We start from the raw sequence: 25,092 nt of genomic DNA on the forward strand, positions 1-25,092 counted from the left end.
TTTGAGCCTGTATGACGTCTTTAGACCGAAGAAGAGTTACATTGAGCTCAAAACATCTGTTTCTCTCTCCACAGATGCTGCCAGACCTGCTGAGTATTTCCAGCACTTTGTTTTTATTTCAGATCTACAGCAACCACAGCATTTTGCTTTGATTACTCCAATATTACTAAATTCATAAATGCTTAGATAGTTGTGTACATGTCAGTCTTGCTTTCATGACAATTCCTATGAATTGCTATCTTGTGAATATGTTGACACACTGACACAGTGAGTGCTACTTTGTTAATGGTCAGGGGGTGTTCACTGGAATACCTCCCCAAGAAGCAAGATTTAACCTGCCAGAGCTATTTTGACTAATTGTGCTGGAAGTGTTTTATAAACATAAACACATATTTCAACAGTCTAATATTTGCATTAGCCCTGATGTGTTCACTGAATCTCACAGTGCAGAAGAGGCCCTATGGCCCATCGAGTCTGCACTGACATGTGAGAAACACCTGACCTACCTAGCTAATCCCACTTATCAGCACTTGGCCCATAGCCTTGATGTTATGACGTGCCAAGTGCTCATCCAGGTACTTTTTAAAGGGTGTGAGGCAATCCGCCTCCACCACCCTCCCAGGCAGCACATTCCAGACCGTCACCATCGTCTGGGTAAAAATGTTTTTCCTCACATCCCCCCTAAACCTCCTGCCCCTCACCTTGAACTTATGCCCCCTCGTGACTGACTTCAACTAAGGGGAACATGCCCCTCATAATCTTGTACACCTCAATCAGGTCACCCCTCAGTCTTCTCTGCTCCAATGAAAACAACCCAAGTCTACCCAACCTCTCTTCATAACTTAAATGTTTCATCCCAGGCAACACCCTGGTGAATCTCCTCTGCACCCTCTCTAGTGCAATCACATCCTTCCTATAATGTGGTGACCAGAACTGCACACAGTACTTCAGCTGTGGCCTCACCAAGGTTCTATACAACTCCAACATGACCTCTCTACTTTTGTAATCTATGCCTCGACTGATAAAGGCAAGTGTCCCATATGCCTTTTTCACCACCCCACTAACATGCCCCTCCGCCTTCAGAGATCTATGGACACACATGCCAAGGCCCCTTTGTTCCTCAGAACTTCCTAGTGTCATGCCGTTCATTGAATACTTCCTTGTCAAATTACCCCTTCCAAAGTGTATCATCTCTCACTTTTCAGGGTTAAATTCCATCTGCCACTTATCTGCCCATTTGACCATCCCGTCTGTATCTTCCTGTAGCCCGAGACACTCAAGCTCACTGTTAACCACCCGGCCAATCTTTGTGTCTTCTGCCATCTTACTAATCCTACCCCCCACATGGTCATCTATATCGTTCATATAAATGACGAATAATAGGGAACCCAGCACAGATCCCTGTGATACGCCACTGGACACCGGCTTCCAGTCCCTAAAGCATCCTTCTGTCATCACCCTCTGTCCCCTACAACTAAGCCAATTTTGAATCCACCTTATCAAATTACCCTGTATCCCATGTGCATTTGCCTTCTTTATAAGTCTCCCATGTGGGACCTTGTCAAGGACTTTGTTGAAATCCATTTAAACTACATCAACTGCACTACCCTCATCTACACACATGGTCACCTCCTCAAAAAAATCAATCAAATTTGTTAGGCATGACATACCTCTGACAAAGCCATGCTGTCTATCCCTGATCAAACCTTGCCTCTCCAAGTGGGGATAGATTCTCTCCTTCAGAATTTTCTCCAATAGTTTCCCTACTACTGATGTAAGATTCACTGGCCTGTAGTTCCCTGGCTTATCTCTACAATCCTTCTTAAATAGCGAACCACATTAGCTATTCTCCAGTCCTCTGGCACCTACCCCATGGCCAGAAAGGAGTTAAAAATGTGGGTCAGAGCCCTTGCAATCTCCTCCCTTACCTCCCTCAGCAGTCTGGGACACAAATCATCAGAAACTGGAGATTTGTCCACTTTTAAGCCTACCAATACCTCCAATACCTTATCACTCCCTATATCAACTTTCTCAAGAATCTCGCAGTATCTCTCCCCGAGTTCGATACCTTCATCCTCATTCTCTTGGGTGAAGATAGATGTGAAATATTCGTTCAACACTCTATCGATGTCCTCTGGCTCCACCCATAGATTGCCCCTATGGTCCCTATTGGGCCCTACTCTTTCCCTGGTTATCCTCTTCCCATTGATATACTCTTAGAATATCTTTGGATTTTCCCTACTGTTACCAGCCAGAGCTTTCTCATATCCCCTCTTTGCTCTCCTAATTGCTTTCTTAAGCTCCACCCTGCACTTTATGTACTCCACTAATGCGTCCGCTGATTTGCTTCCCTTGTACCTGCTAAAAGCCTCTCTTTTCCTTCTCATCATATCCTGAATATCTCTGGTCATCCATGGTTCGCTGAGCTTGTTACTCCTTCCTATCACCCTAGGGGGAACATGTTGAGCCTGTACCCTCCCCATTTCCTTTTTGAATGCCCCCCCAACCTGGTCCTCTGTAGTAGCTATTCCCTGTCTACCTTGGCCAGACCCTGCCTTATTTTACTAAAATCCACTCTCCCCCAATCCAAAGCATTTTGTGAGACTTTTAGCATCTTTGAGTGAAGTTTCCTTAGACTAGTCTTCATGTAGCTCTTTGCTGAGTGGCATAACGTCTTATGTGGCCAAACCAAAGTAATTACATTGGACGCTCCTTCGCTCACTCAATGGGAAGAGTAAGAAATGCCTACAAGTGTGGCTAGTGAGCAGTAAATTTGGGAACAGGGAACAGAAACAATTGCATTAATCTGGGTTTCAACCCCAGTGTGAGAAATGAAGTTATAAACCGACAGGTATGTGCTAAATTGAATCAAAGCAAATGCTCAAATTTGCATTCATGATTTTCATCAATTCTGAATAGGCAAAATTATATATGTAAAAGAAAAAAATTTGACAATACAGATAGAAACTTACATTAAAATGTTTAAATCATTGTCGGGAAGATATAATAATTCTCAATGTTATTGGAATTTATTATAAAATAGTGGTATCTGTGTCTGTGTGTATGAGAGACTTAATTGGATTAAAGGCAGCTGGTCTGAAGGCTTCGATGTAAACATGGTAAACATGAGGGAAGTTTACAATGTAAGGTGTAAAAGGACATTTGCACTTTTAAATAAACCAAACTAGATTGATTTCAAAGGAGGGGTGAAAGCCGTCACCTAGCCAGGTGAAATTTAGAAACAGTGTGTTTATTTTTCCCAAAGATTACTGGTAAAACTTAGTGCTATAAGAGATTTTTATTATCAGAAAGATAAAGTCCAAAGACATAGTGAAACAATGGGAATTCGCATTCAAAGGGGAAAATATGTATAAAGGAGCGAAGTGTGTAAGGGTATTTTTAAGACCTAACAAGTGTGATAAGCCTTCAGCACCTATGCCTCGAGCTGCTGTTTTTGAAGAACTGAAGTTAAGAAAACTCACTTTGAATTCGACTGATTCAAGGTAGTGTGTGTCACTTTGCATGGGTCTTTTAAAATCTGTGCCTTACTGTTACCTTAATGAAAGTGTAACTGGAAGTCAGATTAAGTAGGTAACTTAGAAGTTTTCATAGCAGTAATTTGTAGATCTATGTATGTATTTAAAATAATTTCTCTTATTAATAAATGTTTAATCTAGTTTTGTAAAAACTATAAGACTTGGTGATCTTATCACGACTGAATTTAAGGCACGCACCCCAAAATTTATACAAATTGCAAAACAAGTTGTGACAGTTGTTTCAAGTTATCCTTTGGGATTTGAAAAACTCAGCACTTACCATCGGCTGTGTCATAACAAACATCTGTCCACCTTTAGTACATCCAGCGTACAATTTGATGGTGAAATATACAATATAATTGCTGGAAAGTTATTAGCGGCAGAAATTTTGCATTATTTGTCATTGATGGGCTATGATATTGAGATGTTTTTGCTAATCATAGATAAAATAATGGTGAAAATTGAATCATTTCTCTGCTTTCCAAAAGAGTGCCAATATTTCCCCATTAATAATTGCACATTGTCCGATCATCATAAGGCAATTGCATGACTTCAGTTGAACTTCAATTTGTTTAAACAGGTATCATTGACAGCACAATTGGAGAGATGCGACAGGTGGTGGCTGTGACTGGCGATGGGACAAATGATGGTCCAGCGCTGAAGAAGGCTGACGTTGGCTTTGCTATGGTACACTTTTATTTTTCGCAATACATCGAAGAATCACTAAATTGTAGCCACTTGGTCAATGAAATACTTGGTCAAATTTAGAAGTGTAACTCTGGCTTCGTGGTAGCACCATTGCTTACGATTCAAACCTCAGTCAAGGGATTTGAGTGTGTAATCTTGTTTAATACTTCATTGCAATGCTGAAGGAGTGTTGCATTATTGGAAGTGCTGTCTTTCAATTGAAACATTTGCCTGTTCACGTGGATAGTGTCATGGGATCCTTTCTGCCTAATAGGCAGCCATGTTTCAGACAGACAGGTCAGCCTTACAAAGACAATGTGTTCCTTGCAATTTTGCAAACTAGAGCTGCCTCCCATGGTCAGGTTGAAGGAAAATGTTGCCACGTGCACAACATGTGTGAGGAACCTTAGTGCATCTGAGCAGGGCCTGAAAATATGAAATCACATTCTGGGAGTGCCTGACTGCTCTCCTTAAACAGGAGACTCAAAACTGCTGCAAGGACCCTGGATTTTCCTGGTTGGGGCGGGGGGTCCCACTCGCCAACGCGTAAAATGATGCTAGGTGACATTGGGCGGAACTCCCAACATCAACGCGCCCCTTTTAAATTTTCAGGTAGGCGGGAGCTCAGCAAAATCAGCTGTACGCATGCCAACCTGTCAATGGCCAATTGAGATCATTGACAGAGTCAATTAAGTAATTAATGGACCTGCCCGTCCAACCTTAAGGTTGGCAGGCAGGCCAGGGCCCCTGGCGGGCATTAGAAAAAGCATCAAACCTCATCCACGGGCGGGATAATATTTCATGTAGGTTTTTAAAAATTTAAAGTTTTTTAAAAAATTATGGACATGTATTAGTAAGTTTGCAGATGACACAAAAATTGGCCAGGTGGTTATCAGTGAGGTTAAGTGTCTTGGGCTACGGGAAGATATAGACGGGATGGTCAAATGGGCAGATAAGTGGCAGATGGTGTGAAAAGTGTGAGGTGATACACTTTTGAAGGAGTAATTTGACAAGGAAGTCTTCAATGAATGGCATGACACCAGGAAGTTCTGAGGAACAAAGAGACCTTGGCGTGTGTGTCCATAGGTCTTTTAAGGCAGCAGGGCATGTCAGTAGGGTGGTGAAAAAGGCATATGGGATACTTGCCTTTATCAATCGAGGCATAGTTTACAAAAGTAGGGAGGTCATGTTGGAGTTGTATAGAACCTTGGTGAGGCCACAGCTGGAGTACTGTGTGCAGTTCTGGTCGCCACATTATAGGAAGGATGTGATTGCACTGGAGAGGGTGCAGAGGAGATTCACCAGGATGTTGCCTGGGATGAAACATTTAAGTTATGAAGAGAGGTTGGATAGACTTGGGTTGTTTTTGTTGGAGCAGAGAAGACTGAGGGGCAACCTGATCGAGGTGTCCAAGATTGAGGGGCATGGACAGGGTGGATAGGGAGCAGCTGTTCCCCTTAGTTGAAGGGTCAGTCACAAGGGGGCAGGAGGTTTAGCGGGGATGTGAGGAAAAACTTCTTTACCCAGAGGGTGGTGATGGTCTGGAATGCGCTGCCTGGGAGGGTGGTGGAAGCGGGTTGCCTCACACCCTTTAAAAAGTACCTGGATGGGCACTTGGCTCATCATAACATTCAAGGCTATGGGCCAAGTGCTGGAAAATGGGATTATGTAGGTAGGTCAGGTGTTTCTCACATGTTGGTGCAGAATCAATGGGCTGAAGGGCCTCTTCTGCACTGTAATTCTGTGATGTACCAACTCATGTGACAGGGTGACATGAAGGGATGTCAGGAATTTTTTTTTCTATTTTTAATTTTTTTTTTACTGTAGAGCCGATCTCCCTGAGGCAGCACTTAGGCTCAGGGAGAAGAGTGCGTTCTTTTGTGCGCATGAGCGAATGAACGCGCTCACAGGTTTAGGGATTTCCCCCCCTCCCCCCCTCTGGTCCGCACGGGGAGCGCACAGCATGTTGGGCTGGCCTTAATTGGCCTGCCCACGTAAAATGGTGTGCCCCCAGTCAGGGGCGCCGATCGCCTGCACTTCAACTCTCTTCTCCCCCTCACCGTACCCAACCAGCGGTGTTTTCCAGTGCCTCGGAAGGAGCGATATTGTGTGAAGAATATCTGAAATCTTCATTGTAATTTTAATTGCGCTGAAGTATCTTTTTGTTATTACCTTCTGTTTCAGAATTTGATATATACCAGGATGCATGGGTTTATTTTATATCTTCGCTCGAGTTTAATAACTTGTTGTTAGATTTTGTTAGGCAAGGGTATTGATGGTTATGGAACCAAGACTGGGAGATTGAGTTAATTTGCAGATCAGTAATGACCCCATAGAATGTCAAAGCAAGCTTCAGGAGGTGGGGTGGGGGAGGGCTAAATGGCCTACTTCAGTTCCTAGTAGTTGATATAATTGTTACCATTACATGGTGAAGACACTAAAGTAAATATTTATATCTTGCCTTTTTAATGTTCTTGCATACCAATAGGACATTATTGTCTTGCCTACATGTTTTAAAGCCTTTAAAGAAGGTTTGTTTTCAGTATAAAAGTAAATTTTTCTAAATGCACGGAGGAAAAAACAAGCAGTGTCGCTTTTCTGTCTCCACGTCCCACTCGCTTAACAGATCATATTAGACAGTTGAGCTTCCTGTTCGGTCAAATGATGCTTCAAAGGGATACGATCCATTCATTGTTAGACAAAGCACCAGTATCTGGTGTTTTATAATAGTGAGGAGAATCTTATTAGCTGCTTTTAGACTAAAATGGTCATATAACATTGCAAGGAACCATCCAACCATCCAGCGGGTTTTGAGAGCTTGCAGATGCATTTCTAAGATGCGGACCACTTCATTCTTGACTGACAATACAATGTGTTTGAGTAAAAGAGACTTCAAAGGCATTAAATTCTGAAGAACTGAAAATGCGCCCGGTCTGCATGTTTTAATGTTCAGAGACTATCATGTATTTGCACCTAAAAATCATTGAAATAACTGATGGAGGTGGTATTTTTCAGTAATAATAAACACTGTCCTCAAGTTACCTCTCCACCTCATTGCCTCTCCTGCCAAAATAAAATTGGCCATAGATGCCCTTGTTAGACCAAGGTTGGAAAATATTAACCAGCATTGGACTATCTCCAAGCTCAAAAGCAAAGGAATATTGTCCTCCAAAAACACACTGAAGTTCACCTTGTACCCAGATTATTTTAGGTTAGTTACTCCCTCTCTTTCACTGACAGTGAGAAAGCTTCTGATTCAGTTGAACAAAATCACTTACTAGAAATTTGAAGTAAGCACGGTATTGGTCCAGGCATCAGTGAATACTTTCTACTCTTATATTCCCAATTCTCAGCTACCATAGACTACCAAGGGAAAGACTACAGAGGTGCCCATTTGCTGCAGTGCTGATATTTTTCCATCTCAATTTTACAAACGTGAAGAGGATTAGTATCGAATAAAACTGCATAAAATAACTCATTTTATTTTGAGCCATAATATTACAATTTGACAGTATTGGGCTCCTTGGAGAACACCTTCCAAACCCATGACCACTACCATCTAGAAGGACAAGGGCAGCAGATGGATGGGAACACCACTGCCTACAAGTTCCCCTCCAAGTCACTCACCATCCTGACTTGGAAATATATTGGCCGTTCCTTCACTGTCGCTGGATCAAAATCCTGGAACTCCCTCCCTAACAGCACTGTGGGTGTACCTACACCTCAGGGACTGCAGTGGTTCAAGGAGGCATCTCACCACCACCTTCTCAAAGGCATTTACGGATGGGCAATAAATGCTGGCCCAGCCATCAAAGCCCACATCCCGCAAATGAAAATTTTTAAAAATTGAGGGCAAACATTCAGATTTGCTTATTGTTTCATAGTGCTACCTATAGATTTTAATTTGAACTTAAAGCAATGTTCACATTGAATTGGGGGTAGATTCCACAGGAAAAATCTGCATCAATACCAGTGTCACTTGAAATTTGGATAGGATACAAGTAAGATACCATCACATATTTGAAAAGAATGATAGTGTAGAGGAATTTCCCCTATCAATGCCCAGATAATATTTTTAAAATATTCATTCAAAGAAGTAGGCTTCGTTGGCTAGGCCAGCAATTATTGCCCATCACTAATTGCCCTTGAGAAGGTGGTGGTGAGCTGCCTTCTTGAACCACTATAGTCCATGTGGTGTAGGTACACCCCCAGTGCTGTTAGAGAGGGAGTTCCAAGATTTTGGCCCAGAGACAGTGAAGGAATGGTGATATATTGCCAAGTCAGGATGGTGAGTGACTTGGAGAGGAAATTCCAGTTGGTGGTGTTCCCATGTATCTGCTGCCCTTGTCCTCCTAGATGGTAGTAGTCATGGATTTGGAAGGTGCTGTCTAAGGAGCCTTGGTGAGTTCCTGCAGTGCATCTTGTAGATGGTACACACTGCTGCTACTGTGTGTCGGTGGTGGAGGGAGTGAATGTTTGTGGATGAGATGCCAATCAAGCAGGCTGTTTTGTCCTGGATGGTGTGAAGCTTCTTGATTGTTGTTGGAGCTGCACTCATCCAGCGGCTTGTATGATTTTTGTTTTGAGTAATTTATTTTCCAAAGCTGTTCCTATTCTGTGAGGTTATACTGGGATCAGTATGGAAGTCATGTGACAAGCTTTTCTGAAGGTTAGTATGGTGTGCAAAGACACAGCTAAAGGCATTAGGTCTTTTATTTTGTTAATTGATGGTGTTATAGGCATCCTGAAAAAAAATGGCCTTGTGAATTTAGCAGTTCTGAATGATACAGCCTCCTCTATAATGGAGAGACCAAATGCAAACTTGGTGACCCCCCCTGCAGAATACCTCAATTCTATCCATAAGATTGACCCCCAAGTTTCCGGTCACTCGTCATTTTAATTCTCCATCCCAGTCCCACTCAGACCTTTTTGCCCTCAGCCCTGTACACTGTTTCCAGAGAAGCTCAGCGGAAACTTGAGGAACAACACCTCATCTTTACAACCACTTTACAGAGTTCTGGACTCAGAACTGAGTTCAACAATTTCAGGTCAAAACTACTTCTCCTATTTGGTTGGCAGCTATTGGTAATGATTCTGTTGCTCCCTGTTTCCACTGCCTTTAGTCACATCTTCTGTATCTTTATTTGTCTCATTACGATCGCCTTTTGTCTGGCACCATTATCCCTTTTGTCATTTTATCTCTCCTGCCTTCCATCCCATCACAGACCTGCCACCTATAACAGACTTTCCCTTTTGTTCTTTCCCCGCCTTCTCCCTTGAAAAATATTACATCCCAAAGTATTCCCAGTTTTGACAAGGGCCAGTGACCTGAAATGTTAACTTTGTTTCTCTCTCCACAGATGCTGCCAGACCTGCTGAGTATTTCTGGCATTTTCTGTTTTTAATTTCAACCCTGTGCAGGTTGTGAGCAGGTTGTTCCAATGCTAATTCTATCTGCATTGTGCTTGTTTTATGTCAGAAAAGTTGGCACAGCACATACCAGTTTGTACCCCACTGCAATGCACTGAGGCTGGATACATCTCTACACTGATACCCTTGGCAAACCTATTTTCTTAATTGAAATCTTGTGATAATTCAGCTATTAAGCCCTAAAATAGTTCATCTATAGGGGTGCAAATATGAAAAAGACTTCTACTAATCGAGGGAATAAGCTCAAATGTTTTGACTTGTATTGGAGATTCCACTTCTGAATTTGTAGTTCAGAATGGAATATGTAATGTAGCTACAAGCTTATGAACTGGTGTGGAGATAATGACCTTTCTGCCATTTAAGATTTATTTCCCCTCCCATGCTGCCTCAAATATTTGATGTACTCCCAAGTGTCAGTTGTGTTTTGAACATCCGGTTCCTTAGATGAGGAGCCAAAGGTTTCATAAACTTGTATGGTTTTTGTGGAATAGTGGTCTGCAGAATTTATCTAATTGTGGTAGATATTATTTACCCATGCACATGTGGTGGAGGCACTTCAGGGTACTTAAATGAGCATTGCCTATATCATTTGAATAAAGTGTAAGCAATTTTTTTTTTTTTAAAAAAACATTGCAGAAAGAATCTGTTTTCACGTTCCAAAAAGAAATTATTGCTGTATGTCAAATTGGCCTGCCAAAGGGCATGAAGATTATAGGACGTAACAGTGGCTCTCCCGTGGTCTTTGCCATGGAAAGTTAGGACAATCTCCTGAGTATTAGTGATGTGTTATGATCGGGTATGAAGATCTAGATCTTCTGTAGAAGTGTGTGTAGCTGTCGGTTTAATGTTGGCCCAAAACGTTCATGTCCCAATAAGATGCACAGGGGGCACCCATAGAAAATTTAGTATATTGTAGATTAGTGTTGGAAGAAATTCAGTTTAGCATCTGACTAACCTCTTGCTGATGGCACAGCCAGGCATATGTCATCCTTTTAAAAAAGCCTGTGTTTTCAGTTTCAATAATTTTTAACTACTTACAGGTTAGTAAGTTTTGCCACAGAGATGGTTCTCGGCACTGTACTTTTGGGAAGGATGCAAAGGCTTTAGAGAGGGTGCAGAAGAGATTTATGAAAATGATTCTGAAGATAAGGGGCTTCCGTTATGTGGAGGAGCTGGAGTAGGTTGTCCTTTGAGAAGGAGAAGTTTGAGAGGAGATTTGTTAGAGGTGTTCTAAATCATGAGGGTACTAGATATGGTAGATAGGGAGAAACTTTACCCATTGGCAGAAGGGTCAAGAACTGTTGGGTGTTGGATACAATTCGGTCATTCTCAAGGAAGTCTTCATAGTTTTAAGTAGAGTAAACTGTGTGTATTTACGAACTATGTACATATATACAGTAAAGATTTCAAGCTAGGAGCTGTCTTCGTGCTTGTGCACACACCTCTGTCGAGCATGAGACTGACCCGTAAGTGTGGGTCATGCATTCTCTTACATTGCTGTGTGGGCGGTACAGTTCTCAGTGCCATGTTAACCCTAAATGTGCCAGACCCTTATACAAACAGCACTCCCAAGTCTTTGTTCAATATATTTCAAGTTATTATAGCTTACCTCATGTAGTTACATTGTTATTGCTACTCCATCTCCCCCTTCAAGTCTCTGAGTTTATAGCTTTCAGGCATTCTGGAGGTCTTACCACTGTTGGGGGAGTGGTAGACTCTGTCGTTGCAGGTATTTGACTGTACCCTCTGTGGTGCAAACCAGGTGGTAGGAGTGAGTTTGATCATAGCCTTTCCTGATGATAGTACCCGGTTTTGCTCGCTCTCAGCGCCCTTTCTCTCCCCCTCTGGGCGCCCTCTTTCTCTCCCCCTCTGGGCGCCCTCTTTCTCTCCCCCTCTGGGAGCTCTCCCTCACCCTGCCTCTTTTTCTCTCTCTCTCTCTCCCTTGCCCTGCCCCCTCTTTCTCTCTCTCTCTCTCTCTCTCTCTCTCTCTCTCTCTCTCCCTCCCCCGCCCCCTCTTTCTCTCTCTCTCTCCCTCCCCCTCGCCATGCCCCCTCTTTCTCTCTCCTGTCACATGCTCACCCTGCTCGCTTGCTTCGAGTTCTGTTGACCCTTGCTTATCAACCCTGGTATTAGTTTCTTAAGGATTGTAAGTCAAGTGTGTAGTTTCCTTCCCATCGGGAGTTCAGATGGGACTAGGCCGCATTTTAATCGGATGGATCTGCAGGTTAGCAGTGCTGTGGGAAAGTCCTCATTCTTTTTTAGGAGGTCTTTACAGTGCAGACCCCTCTTTCAGCCTCTCCGTTTGACTGTGGGTATCTCAGGAGCTGGTATGCTAATGGAAGCTCAATGTGGTGGCAAGTTGCATGAAGTACTCATTTGAAAATTGACGTTATCTTGTCTGGGATGCTGTAGCTTGAGAATATTTCTTTCAGTGCCTTAATTGCTTCCTCTGTGGTAGTCATATATAGTTGCTTCACCTCATCCCATCTGGGGGAGTAACCCACCACTTTAAGGAACAATTCGCTGTTGAAGGCAAATGGGTTGATGCCCAGCCTCTCCTTTGGCCTGGTAGGGAACTGTGTGGGGATGAGGGGCTCTCTTTGTTTCTGCCTGTGCAATGCACACACTTGACAGTTTGCTGTGGTGACCTCAACCACCCTGGAAATGCCTGGCTGCCAGAAAACAGACTGGACCCATACCCTGCACTTGGCAGCCCAGGTGTATTTTTTTTTTTGAAGGATCCTCAGCCAAAGGGAAACTGGCCAGTCGCTCATTGTAGACCTGACGATCATCTATGACTGTAAAGTGTTTTTGTTGTTTGAACAAGCTCTCATGATACAACTGCTTGGTCTCTGTTGTGCCCACTCTTGTTTCCAGTAATGGCGGACACACTCCTCATCAAGCATTTGTTCCTGGCAAATCTGTTGGAGTTTATTTGTGGTTGCTAGCAGGTGTCTCCTTGTCAATTGGGAGCACAGTTCCGGCTCTTTGATGAGATTGACATCCTGTTTTGTCAGAAGGCCCACTGTGGCCCTGGAAAGTATGTCTGTCATTGTTTGGTTTTTACCTTGGACGTATCACATCAAGTAGGTGAACCTCATGAGGCGTTGGTGGAACTTCTGGGTTCTGGGAGGCATCTTTGCTAGCTCCTTCTCATCCAGTAGTGAGACTAGTGGCTTATGGTCTGTTTCAATTGTGACCTTGAGGCTGATGATATATTTCTAAAACTTCTCTCATGCCCACATGACTGCAAGGGCTTCTTCTCTACGGCGGCATATCTTGCCTCTGTGTCCAATAGTTCCCTGGAAGCATAGTAAATTGGTTGGCAATTTCCATCCAGTTGGTCCTGGAACAGGACCACTCCAAGGCCTGTGGACAGAGCATCTGCTGCTATGGAGGTGGGTAGGGATGGGTCGTAGTGGGACAGAATGTCAGCGGAGAGCAGCATTGCCTTGATGCATGTGGATCCTTGCTGTGGGTGCCAGCAGCATGCTTGGCCTTTCTTGAGCAGATGCTGCGAAGGCTCTGTGACCTGTGCTGTGCCAAATTTGGTAAAAATTTTGCCAAGAATCGCTGGAGGTCTTGAGTCAAGGATAGGGTTGGGACTTGCTAATAGCCTTAGCTTTCTGTAGGTCTGGCGTGATGCCTTTATTGCTGACAATGTGGTCCAGGAAGCGAATTGATGCTTTGTAGAACTCACATTTCTCATTCAACGTTTAGCCCTGCTTCCTGCAGGTTCTGTAAGACTATGTAATTCTCTTGTCATGTTCCTCCACCGTTGTACCATGAACATCATCCATGTGGCAAATGACCCCAGGTAGGCCCTGCAAAATGGCCAACATCATATATTGAAATATTTCTGGCACCGTAGTGATTCCAAACAGCAGGCAGCTGAAGCAGAATCTGCCGAAGGGGGTAATGAATGTGGTCAGCAGCCTGGACTCTTCTTCAAGTGGAAGAAGCCAGAAGCCACTGTTGGCATCCAGCTTTGAAAATACCATGCTCTTCGAGAGTTTAGTCAAGCTTTCATTCACTGGGGACACGGGATGTACTTCTCAGACTACAGCTTGATTAAACTGTGTCAGGGCAACACAAATTCCGGTGGACCGTTTTGGTTTTGTGCCTGCGACCACCCATGAAAGCCATGTGGTTGATTCTGTGACCGGGGAGGTGACTCCCATGTCTGTCATCTCATCCAGCTGCTGCTGCACTTGTTTCATGAGTGGGTGGGGTATCTTTAGTGGTGTGAATCGGCACAAGGGTTTAGCATCCTCCCTCACCGTGATGTTGTATGCATTTTTCAGTTGCCCCTAGTCCTTTAAAGAGCTTTGGGAATTCACTTTTATAGTTGGCGCTAGGCCCTTGTTGGTTGACCTTGTCAATCTTTTGCAGAAGGTTAAGTTTGACACAGGCTTTGCAGCTTAGCAATGCACAATCCTGATTGTGGACCACGAACAAGGTCTTTCGGATTCTTTTATCCTTGTAGTTTATCCTTAAAGGCAGGGCGCCTTTCACCAGGAGCTTTATGCCTCCTACTCCATATAGGTGTGTGTGGGTGGTATCAGCCATTGTGTCACCAGCCATGGTTCTCTGTTCAACAGGACAGTAACACTGGCTCCCAAGTTCAATTCGATGTTTGAGATAGCCATTAACCGAAATGTCCACATTCCAACAGAAAACCCTGGAGCTTTCACCTCGCCCAAGAAGCATGAATCGTGTGCCCTCTTGGTGTGCAGTCTCGACCTCATGAATCATCTTTGGGTCTTCTGTGTGCTTAGATGTTTTGGCCTTGCACAGTTAGCTGAAGTGTCCAATTCTGGGTCATTGAATGTTGAAATTGCAGGACAGTGATCTCGCCTGTGGGGCGCTTTGCTCCGCAGCGCTGGCATGATTGTTCTACTGATCGGTTCAGATATTGCTTTCCTTGGCCTGGACTGTGTCTGTTTCTGTGCTGTTTAACTAACTAGACTGTGAAGTTTCCTTTGTACCATGGTTTACTTACTCCTCTTAAAATGGACCTGTGCTGCGCACACAGTTCAGATTGCCTAACGATCTGGACAGCTTTCTCGAGGGTTAGATCTCCCTTAGCTTGCAGTACATATGAGAGTGCATGGTGCGCTACTCCTACAGCTATTCACCCTTGATAAATTAAGATGTTAGGTCTCTGCATTCGCAGCCTTCAGCCATCCTCTACAGATTATTAATGAATTAGTCAGCAGATTTTCCTGGCTGCTGGACACACTTATTAAATTTAGCCCTTTTGAGGATTTTGTTGCTTCTTAGATTAAAATAAACATTGAATAATTTTCGTACCACTTCAAATTTAGCAGATGATTTGTTGATTCTTTGTCAAGCAATAGTGTCATCTGCTATTGGTCCCACCAAATAAAGCAGTGTGCTAACTTGTTGAGCTTGGCCTTTTATCCAGACCTGAAGCAATCACCTAAGGAATCTTTCTCTCCAAAGTCCCCAATTATGTGATTTACCTGGGTATGGATAAGTCCAAATTGATCTGGAAGAGTGGATTTCTGATCCATGGTTAAAAAATTTTAAAAGTGTAGGTTCAGTTTAAGAAGTTGCTGAAATTCAAGATCACGGTGCCGTTCATTTGAAGACCAAGGCTTTGACAAGCTCCTGCTGCAATGGCACTCACGCAAGAATTTTAAACAATGGATGCTTGGATTGACCAGCTGCAGACTTCTCTGTTTCAGCACTGTGCTTTAAGTTCGTGAAAGCATCAAATCTTGGCCTTTGCTGGTCATTAAAGCTGATTCTTTACTCGCGATTCTTCCAAATTAAATTTTTCCCCTTTTCAGAGCGAGCTTAGACAGCTTGTTCAGGCACTGACTCGGGAATCTGGTTTTTCCGACAGAGTTTATAAATGCCAATTTCTGACCACTGAACTATTTTAAAAGTTTCTAAGGACTTGCTATATCCTGGAATTTAAAAGTTTTGGCTCAACCCTGTTAGATCTGTTCACCTTTCACTCTGGGAATTGAAGCTGGACTTTCAAGAGATCCTATGGAGTCTTCTGCTGCAGTGAGGAATTTAAAATTTCTGCCTTCAGCTTCCAAGCCTTTCTTTGGAGCTTACCCCCGGCGATTTTCCTCTGTGCGTCTGCTTCTCAAGCTTTTCTTCAGTTCCCCTCCAAGTCACTCACCATCCTGACTTGGAAATATATCGCCGTTCCTTCACTGTCGCTTGGTCAAAATCCTGGAACTCGCTCCCTAACAGCTCTGTAGATATACCTACTCCACAGGCACTGCAGCAGTTCAAGAAGGCAGCTCACCACTACCTTCTCAAGGCCAGTTAGGGATGGGCAATAAATGCTGGCCTAGCCAGGGATGCTCACATCCCATAAATGAATTTTTATAAAATGCTTCTTCAAATTTTTCTATAATCTTGCAGGATTTTAATTTTTCCTCTGCATTTTTTGAGAGGTTTTGGGTTTTTCCATTCGCTGCCACCATGTTATAGGGTGTTGGGTACTGCCGGTGCGGTTCATGTATTCACTTACATCACTATGTGGGTGGTACTGTACTCAGTCTCACATTAACCCTATATGTGCCAGACCCTTAAACTACACCAGAAGACCTTTGGTTTAAGGTGATTGACAAAATATCCAATAGTGACATGAATCGTTTTATGAAACATTTTGTTAGGTTCTGGAATGTGTTGTGAGAGTATAAAGGAGGCAGATTCAATTGTGACTTTGAAAGAGGTTTGGATAAGCACCTGAAGAGAGAGAACTTGGCAGGCTTCCGGGGAAAGGGCAGCGATGTAGGATCAGCTGAATTCTTCCAGAGAGTTAACAGGAACCTGATGAGCTGAACAGCCTCCTTCTATGCTATAGCCCATTTATAATTCTATGATTTCCACTAGTAAGTTTTTTTTTCTCATCAAACCGCAACTTGCCTTGTACAATTTTTGACCAGCCAATAAACACAAGACTTTAAGAAGCTGAATTCTACAGTTGAATGCAGTGCTAACTGTTGCTGTGAACCCAAGTTGGAGAAACAGTAACTTGATGGGATGTGGCATATGCAAATCGAACGTCAAAGTAGCAACTATTTTTACATGTGCTGTGTCTAGGTGTATGATTCAGAAGCCCTTCCTGAAGGTTGACCAGCGAATCCAGTGATATCCCAGAGACCATTTTCTGGATTTCTTCAGTACTTTTTCCAGATAGGTGTAACAGGCAGTCCCGATCATTGAAACCTTGTATTTGAAGTGTAAGCATATTTTCTTTCTACTCTGTGGTGAAATATACTTTTAAATCACTGCCACCCCTAATCAGTCCATTTAACATTGTGAGGTGATCTCCTCTTAGGCCTGTATTAATATAGCCGCTTGAGCCAGCTGTCAGGGGCAGATGCAAGAGAGTGCCTTCTTTACCTTGTTTTTCATTTTCTCTTGTCTAGGTCCTCTTGCTGACGCCTGGCTGATATGTGGTATTGTGAGTGTGAATCCCTGTTGTGGTGCTTGTTCTAAATGTCTCCCAGACGATGTGATGTACTGTGCTGTGTGAACAAAACTTGTAATGTTTATTTCCGTGAAAAATCAGACTCCAGAATAGTGCTGCAGCGACACCTATTTATCTCGCCCTGCATGTGCAGTGCATTGAAACATTTCCTGTGATTATAGCACTGATCTTGGCATTATTAACTCCCATTCCAATGCTGCCAGGCAGTGGAACAGAAGGAATTAAATATTGGTGTCCACTGCCACCTACAGGTGCTATATAGCAACACATGGTTTCAGAGGTTTAATTTATTCCTGTTTTCATTAAAACTGAGTTGACTTAGTTTAGCAGTACAGCTGTGCCCTTTTTTTTTCTCTCTGGTACGTGAGGAGTCATTTTCATATTTGGTACAGGAGATCTTGATTGGCAGTATTGCATAATGGAAATAAAGCATACATGACAAGCAAGGCTTCATGCTAGAAGAATGAAATTCCAAAATTACCCTCATATGAAAGGAAAATTGAACTTGAAATCCAGTTCCTTTTTAAAAAATTAACCTTTATCAATGCAGGTACTATATATAAAGTTCTGCCATTTAAAACTTCAGCAAACACTCATGGCTGCACCACTCAAGTCCCTAATTTCACTTTGGGTCCTGTTACCTCTCTTATGGTTATAAAAAAAAAACGCAACCTATCACCTGTCATTCTAAAATCAGATTATCTAGTTGTAATCACATTGCTGTTTGTGGGATCTAGCTGTGTGCAAAATTGACTACCGTGTTTCCGACAGCAGTGACATTTCAAAACATTTGCAAAGTACTTAACTGGTTGTAAAGCCCCTTAAGATAATTCTGGGATCAAGAAAGACACCACATAAATACAACTCTTTCTATCAGATAGAATCTCTTGACCATTCCTTGCTTTAATCTTGAAGGGCATTGCAGGAACAGACGTGGCAAAGGAGGCCTCGGACATCATCCTGACAGACGATAACTTTACCAGTATTGTTAAGGCAGTGATGTGGGGCCGTAACGTATACGACAGCATCTCCAAGTTTCTGCAGTTCCAGTTGACAGTAAATGTGGTTGCAGTCATTGTCGCATTTACTGGTGCCTGTATCACCCAGGTATGCATTTTATGGAGCCACGCTATGTTGAATGAAATGTACCTCACCTTGCTCTTTAACTCTTCTGTACAGATATTTAGCTTTAGTGTAATTTCCCCTGTATTTAAATGGGACATTTGATATTGTGCACTTTGTGTTTACCTAGTTTTTCCCAGTGCCTGGTTTTCATGACCAGGAGGTTACCATTTTTGCATCATAGGGTTTCCATTACTAAGTCACAAAATGCACCTTATTTGCTGGTTAACTGTAGTGTCAGTGTGGCAATCTCATTGCTTGAAATAGTGCTGGAGGATTGGAAGGAATCGGGTGGGGGGGGGCAAAAGTAGCAGTAATTACTGATGATGCAATAACAGGTTGGCAGAGAAAGGACAGGTAAGTCCTTCTATACCTTATTAGTGAGCAAGTCGTGAGGCAGAGTTCACAAAGCTAGGGTATAAATCTTTGCACCTAGATTCAGAAAATGTTTAACAAAAAAATATTCATATGTGCTGTAAGCTGGGCTATATGTTGGGGAAGGGGAAAATGAAATTAGTGAATGTCTTTAGGCTGATCCTGTTGGAAAGTCCACACGACGAGGTTGTCATGTGAAGACAGGTAGTTTTTATTATGAATTCCACTTACACTGCACTTTGTTGTGACATGGAGTTCTGAAGAGGTTCCTGATGCTTCCATTTTGGTTAGGGGGTAGACTAGGTGAGCTCTGCAGGCAACCACAATCAATGAGTTATAGTTAGTTCTAGAGTAATGCTGCCACTGTGCTTGTCTTAGTTGAGAAAAAGCAGGCAAGAAATGGTACGACTAGATAGGAAATTCATATGACCTTAGTGAAGAAAATGTGACCTGTGATGTAATTGCTTTTGCCTTTGTGACCCAGGAAACAACATACACTCAGACCTCTAAAAAACACTGGTGGATTTAATTCTATCCCTTTAAATTCTAAACCAGGATTCTCCACTCAAAGCTGTTCAGATGCTCTGGGTAAATCTGATCATGGACACGTTTGCTTCCTTGGCCCTGGCAACTGAACCACCAACAGAATCTCTTCTGCTTCGTAAGCCTTATGGCAGGAATAAGCCACTAATCTCTCGGACAATGATGAAGAACATCTTGGGTCATGGAGTTTATCAGCTCACTATTATCTTCACACTTCTCTTTGCAGGTTTGTGGAGTCGTTTGTACATTTGGTTTCTTGTATTTCATTTCCACTACAGACCTAAACTTGAGTAAAGCAGTTCACTTGGTGCCAGGCATATATCGTGAGGGAAGTGATTATTTTTTCTCACAAGGCAACTCTTTAGAATGATAAAGCTCCAGTATACACAGCCTCTCGTTCAGTGTTATTCAATCCTGTTTACCAATCTGGAAGCAAAAATCAGTGGCTGCTTTTAAATTTTAATTTAAAATCTTCATTTAGTGTTGTCAGAAGCTCAGACATGGTGATGAAATATTTAACAGCCACAAATATTTCAGTTAAAGCCATTTAAAGTATCATTTCCTCCAGTGGCATGACCATTGAACCAATGCTGAATCCCCCACTATTAAACCACCCCCAGGATGCTATCATTGACCAGAAATATAACTGGACCAGCCCTATAAATACTATGGCTGTAACAGCAGATGGGAGGCTGGGAATTCTGCAGACAGTGTCTCACCATCTGATTCCCCAAAGCCTGTCCACTATCTACAAGGTGCAGGTCAGGAATGTGATGGAATAATATCCACTTGCCTGGATCAGTGCAGTTCCAACAGCACACAAGAAGCTCAGTATCATCCAGGCAAAACCTTCTGCTTGATTGGTACCCCCTTAAATGTTCTCTCCCTCCTCCACTGACGTATAGTGGCAGCAGTGTGCACTATCTACAAGGTGTACTCAGCAACTCATCAAGCCCCTTCAACAGCACCTTCCAAACCTGTGACCTCTACCACCAAGAAGGACGGGGCAGCAAATGCAGGGGAAGTGCACCATCTGCAAGTTACCCTCCAAAACACACCATCCTGATTTGGAACCATGTCACCATTCCTTCACTGTCACTGGGTCAAAGTCTTCAAACTCCCTCCCTAACACCACATGGCCTGCAGCGGTTCAAGAAGGTGGCTCACCACCACCATCTCGAGGGCAATTAGGGATGGGCAATAAACAGCAAAACATCCCATGTGAGAATAAATAAAAAAACATATTAAATATGTATTGTTCCCAGTGCAGGCAGCCAGGTCAAACCTAATGTGCCAGTGTACCCTCCTCCAAGCACTGAGAAAAGTGTAAATGTATGTATATATGTCAACTCTAGTGAAAATTAACTTTAAAGGTCATATTCCACAATTGTAGAGACCACAACCACTGCTTAAACCAAGAAACCAAATAAGCCAATGTCTTTCCAGCCTTAAAAGTAAATTAAAATAGCAATTGCAGAGTGAGACAAATAGAATGTGCAGTTACAATGATAAAATTCATAATCCAGGTGAGTAGACTTATGGCCGGTATCTGCACTGATATGGATTCCACTGTGAACTTTTTAACCTTTCTAATCAAGTACAATAATAGAAATGGAAACTAAACGAAACTGACCAGGATAAATGGAAGCCTTGTTCATATCCCACTTGGCGTACTGCATTCAGTTTTGGGCCTACAGTCCCCAGAAAGATCTCTTGGCCTTGGAATAGATGCACTGCAGATTCTCTAGAATCATACCAAGGCTTAGTAAAGGGGTAACTTATGAAGATAGGTTGCATAAGCTGGTTTGTACTCTCGAGTTTAGAGGGCTGAGGGATGATCCAATCAGGATGTTTCAAATGATAAAGGAACTTGATAGCATAGGTGTATAGAGGAATCCAGAACAAAGGGACTTTATCTTTTAAATAGAGCTGGGCCATTTAGAAATGAAAAAATGAAGCATTTTCTTTACACAAAGGGTATAGTGAGACTCTCTCCCAAAACATTATGCTCGTTGGGTCAGTTACATGTTTTCACAACTATGAATGATGGATTTGTGTTGATTGAAGTTATCAAGAGATATTAGAGTTGAGGTGCAGACCAATCATGATCTAACTAAACAGCAGAACAGGCTCGAGGGGCTGAATGGCCTCCTGTTCCTATGTAGTTATGTTTGAGGGAAGTCTTTTGAACCATGAGATAAGGGGTTTAGAGAGACAATTGCAGATGTTGGGAGCAAGACAGCTGAAGGCTTGGCTACCAGTGATAAAGCAAAGGGAATGTGACGTGCACAAGATCTGGAGGGATGTTGATGATCCAATCAGGATGTTTCAAATGATAAAGGAACTTGATAGCACAAGTGTATAGGGGAATCCAGAACAAGGGGACTTTATCTTTTAAATAGTTTTCTGAACGTTTTAGGATAGGCAGAGGATTATGATGGGAGGGTTGGGCGACTCATAAGTCTGTATAGGTCAATAAGGGCAGGGGTAATGGATGAGAGCAACTTCATGCGGGGTAAGATTAGATCTACAGAGCTTTGGATGAGCTGAAATTTATGAAGGCTTGAGCATGGGAGGCTGGCCAGGTGAGTGAGGCATTTGTTGAGTCTGGAGCTGACTGAGTTGGATGAAGATTTTCCAGCAGATGGCCAATATTCGTGGATGTGAATGTAGGTTTTTTAATGATTGAGAGCTTATGAGGTCAGAGGGTCAGCAAGGAATCAGAGATTGTGCAAATTCTGGGCTAACCAGAGATATTGGTTGTGGGCGGGCGGGCGGAATCAATGTCGAGACTTTATAGTTTGTGGAACAAGCCAAAGGCTTTGCTCTTGTACCCTGTTGGAATGTAGGTCAATTTGCACAGGTCCCGACATCAATGACAGAATGTTCAGATATTCTGTTTGTGATGCTGCTTGAGGGGTGACTTAGGAGAACTTAGCCAGTAACTCACAATGTGCAGTACGTATTTTTTTAAAACTCAAAATTTTGCACTTTTCCAGTTTTTGTTATTTGAAGATTTATTTTCCCCTGTTTTTCTCTGCTTTTCCCAAGCCATGAATCAATTTGTACTTCCTCAGAAATCTTTACCAGGGTTGAGTAATTTTGCTCTCCTGAAATTAATTTCCTCTCCCAATCCCACATTGAGAAAATGTCCTTGTCTTGGTGCTTTCTTCAGCCCTGGAACCATGTTCTGGTACTGTAGCATTGCCCTACTTCTCATGATCCTGTGTGGCTGCATTATCATGGACCAGTGCCACCATGTGATCTCTGCAAAGGTTTTCTATGTCAGCGTGCCACAAAGCCAAGTTAATTGGTTAACTGTTTAACTTTTTGAAAAAGGTTGAAGAGGACAGGCTATTTAAGCTATTTAATATCCCCTATTTAAAAACTCTTGGTCAGGGGATTGTACTGGAGGAACAGAATGGGGGAAAGTGAATGCAGACATGACTGGCTAGCCTCACTTGAATTTGAATTTCTAATGGATAATCTGAGAGCAGCATTCATAGGTCACTGAGCTCAAGCCTAGTTGGTGTCACCTACTTGCAACAAGACTTGTGGGGTCAACTTGGGAGGAGAAAATTACCCATTCTAGTTTATGCAAAAAGTGTGTACACGTCAATGGAAAGTGCTATTGATCATTGGCAATATAATGTTAATAAGCTTAGAAAATAGTTGTAATGACTGAGTCTGGGCATGACTTACTACAGGTTGATGTTTTGATTGCAAGAAACTTTGTTTTTAACCGTTTATTATTCCTGCTGATAGAAGTCTCTCCATCAACTGCCATTAGAAATATAAACCTTCTATAAAGGCTGTTGCTGGATTTGCTAGCTTTGCATCCACCCAATGCTTAATTAGGAATAGTTCCAGATGGAGAAATTGGAGGGTAATATCTAGTCAGTTATAATGACTTTCTCCCAAGAGCAGAACTGCAGTTGTGACACAAAAACAAACTTGATGCATCATTTAATACACTTGAGTAATACGAGGGTAGAAGTGTTACCTTTTTAAAAAATTTCCTTTTATTCTACTAACTAATCGAATTTTAATTGAGGTGTTCTTGTCTGTATTGATGTGAAAATAGTTTGGAATTTTACTTGTTTATTGGGTGCAAATTTTGGTTAATCAATGTGACATTGCTTCTTGATAAATTCTTTCTAACCATTAATAAAAGAGTTTTTCATTAATTCTGAAATGTTTACTTCAAACTTGGGGTTTGGCTGTGTAAGAAGTGGACTCCCTTCTGATAAAGCAAAACATGTAGAATGTTCAAACTAAAGAAAAACCCTGGAGAAAACGTAGGAATTACATTGCACGTTGTTAATCTGCAAGCATTCTTTCTAGGTGAGAAGTTTTTTGACATTGACAGTGGGAGGAACGCTCCACTCCACGCTCCCTCTTCCGAGCATTACACCATCGTATTCAACACCTTCGTCATGATGCAGCTCTTCAATGAGATCAATGCTCGCAAAATTCATGGGGAGCGGAACGTGTTTGAAGCAATTTTCCGGAACCCCATCTTTTGCAGTATTATTGTGGGCACTTTTCTAATTCAGGTAGAGCATTTTTCTTGTTGTATGTATGTTTTGCTTTAATTGGATTTGTAAAGGAGTTTAAAATTATTCTGCAGGCAGCGAGTGGGCATTTAAACAAGTGAAATAATAAGACGAGTGATGCCAACCTCCTTCCACTTAGGTTTAGTTTAATCTTTTGAGGGAGACAGTGGCATAGTGGTAATGTCACTGGATGTTACTGTGTCAGTAACACAAAGGGTTCAAATCCCACCACAGCTGCTGATGTAATTTGAAAACCTGGAATTGAAAATTAGTCTCAGTAATGGTGGACCATGAAACTATCATTGATTGTCAGAAAACCCCATCTGATTCACTAGTGTCCTTCAGGGAAGGAAATCTGCCATCCTTATCTGGTCTGGCCTACATGTGACTCCAGATTCACAGCTTTTAACTGCCCTCTGAAATGGCCTAGCATTGCATTCAGTTCTAGGGCAATTGGGGATGGGTAACAAATGATACTGTCATTTCATGAAAGAATAAATAAGAAAAATTAAAAGCTCATGTCAAAGTACACTGAGTGTAGATTACATGCCATTCTATCTGCCTGACATGGAGGTACATAGTCGATTAATACAGCACCTTTGAGTTGCTTTCCCTCTGACTGGCTGAGAGGTGTTGGCTTCTCATCACCCGTTTTGAGCAAATGTTTCTGTTTAGGGGAAAAAGAGATGACATTGCTCTATGCTGTTTAGATAGAAGATACCTTGCAAAATAATTTAGGTGGCAATCTAAGATTTAACATGAGGGGACTTGTCGGGTTGGTTTGTTTAGGACTGGTTTGTTTTTAAACTGTAAATGACCTCTCTGTAGTAATATATATGTCACATTTTCAATAGCAAAGGTAAGCTGTTGTGTCCACTGTAGTATGGCAGAGAACAACAGAGTTACTTCACTCCAACTGTGCATATGGTTTGCTTCAGGAAGCACATTTCGTGCCCATGGCAACAGGCAGATATGTATGTGATAGACTCAGTGATAAACTTAATGTTCTCTGTCCAGTGAAATTTTGTTCTCTTTCACATAATTAGAAACTGAGAAAATATCTAAGATTATTGACTATAATTTTGTATTTTGGGAGTGGGAAATTTTATTGTGAAGAATAGCATAGTCTTATAAGTACTAGCCTTCTAATTTGGCCTAATTGAACCTCTTCCTGTTTACCTTGAGCATTTGGCAGATATCAGAACTGTTTCATCTAGTATTAAATCTAAGTTCCTGTGAATAACTACTGAAAAGTTAGTCAGACAGGGTCTGGGCATCAAATTAATAGTTTGTTATTTTGAATTATTGTTGTTTATATTGGCATTCTTCAAACTGGTTAATACTTGCCTGAAAATAAAGC

At 42.2% G+C, this 25,092-nt stretch overlaps 1 protein-coding gene across 4 annotated transcripts in view; it reads left to right on the forward strand.

Annotated features, from left to right (window-relative positions):
* The window catches only part of LOC121282515 (plasma membrane calcium-transporting ATPase 1-like), a 270,618-nt gene that overhangs the window by 222,261 nt on the left and 23,265 nt on the right, over positions 1 to 25,092 (forward strand). For all 4 annotated transcript variants that reach the window (XM_041196229.1, XM_041196230.1, XM_041196228.1 and 1 more), the window contains exons 15-18: positions 4,117 to 4,223; positions 18,052 to 18,243; positions 19,189 to 19,402; positions 23,521 to 23,732. In XM_041196229.1, the coding sequence (XP_041052163.1) occupies positions 4,117 to 4,223; positions 18,052 to 18,243; positions 19,189 to 19,402; positions 23,521 to 23,732 (725 nt within the window). The remainder of the gene's footprint in view (positions 1 to 4,116; positions 4,224 to 18,051; positions 18,244 to 19,188; positions 19,403 to 23,520; positions 23,733 to 25,092) is intronic.

Source organism: Carcharodon carcharias, chromosome 9 (assembly GCF_017639515.1).
Source record: "Carcharodon carcharias isolate sCarCar2 chromosome 9, sCarCar2.pri, whole genome shotgun sequence".
Lineage (NCBI taxonomy): Eukaryota > Metazoa > Chordata > Chondrichthyes > Lamniformes > Lamnidae > Carcharodon > Carcharodon carcharias.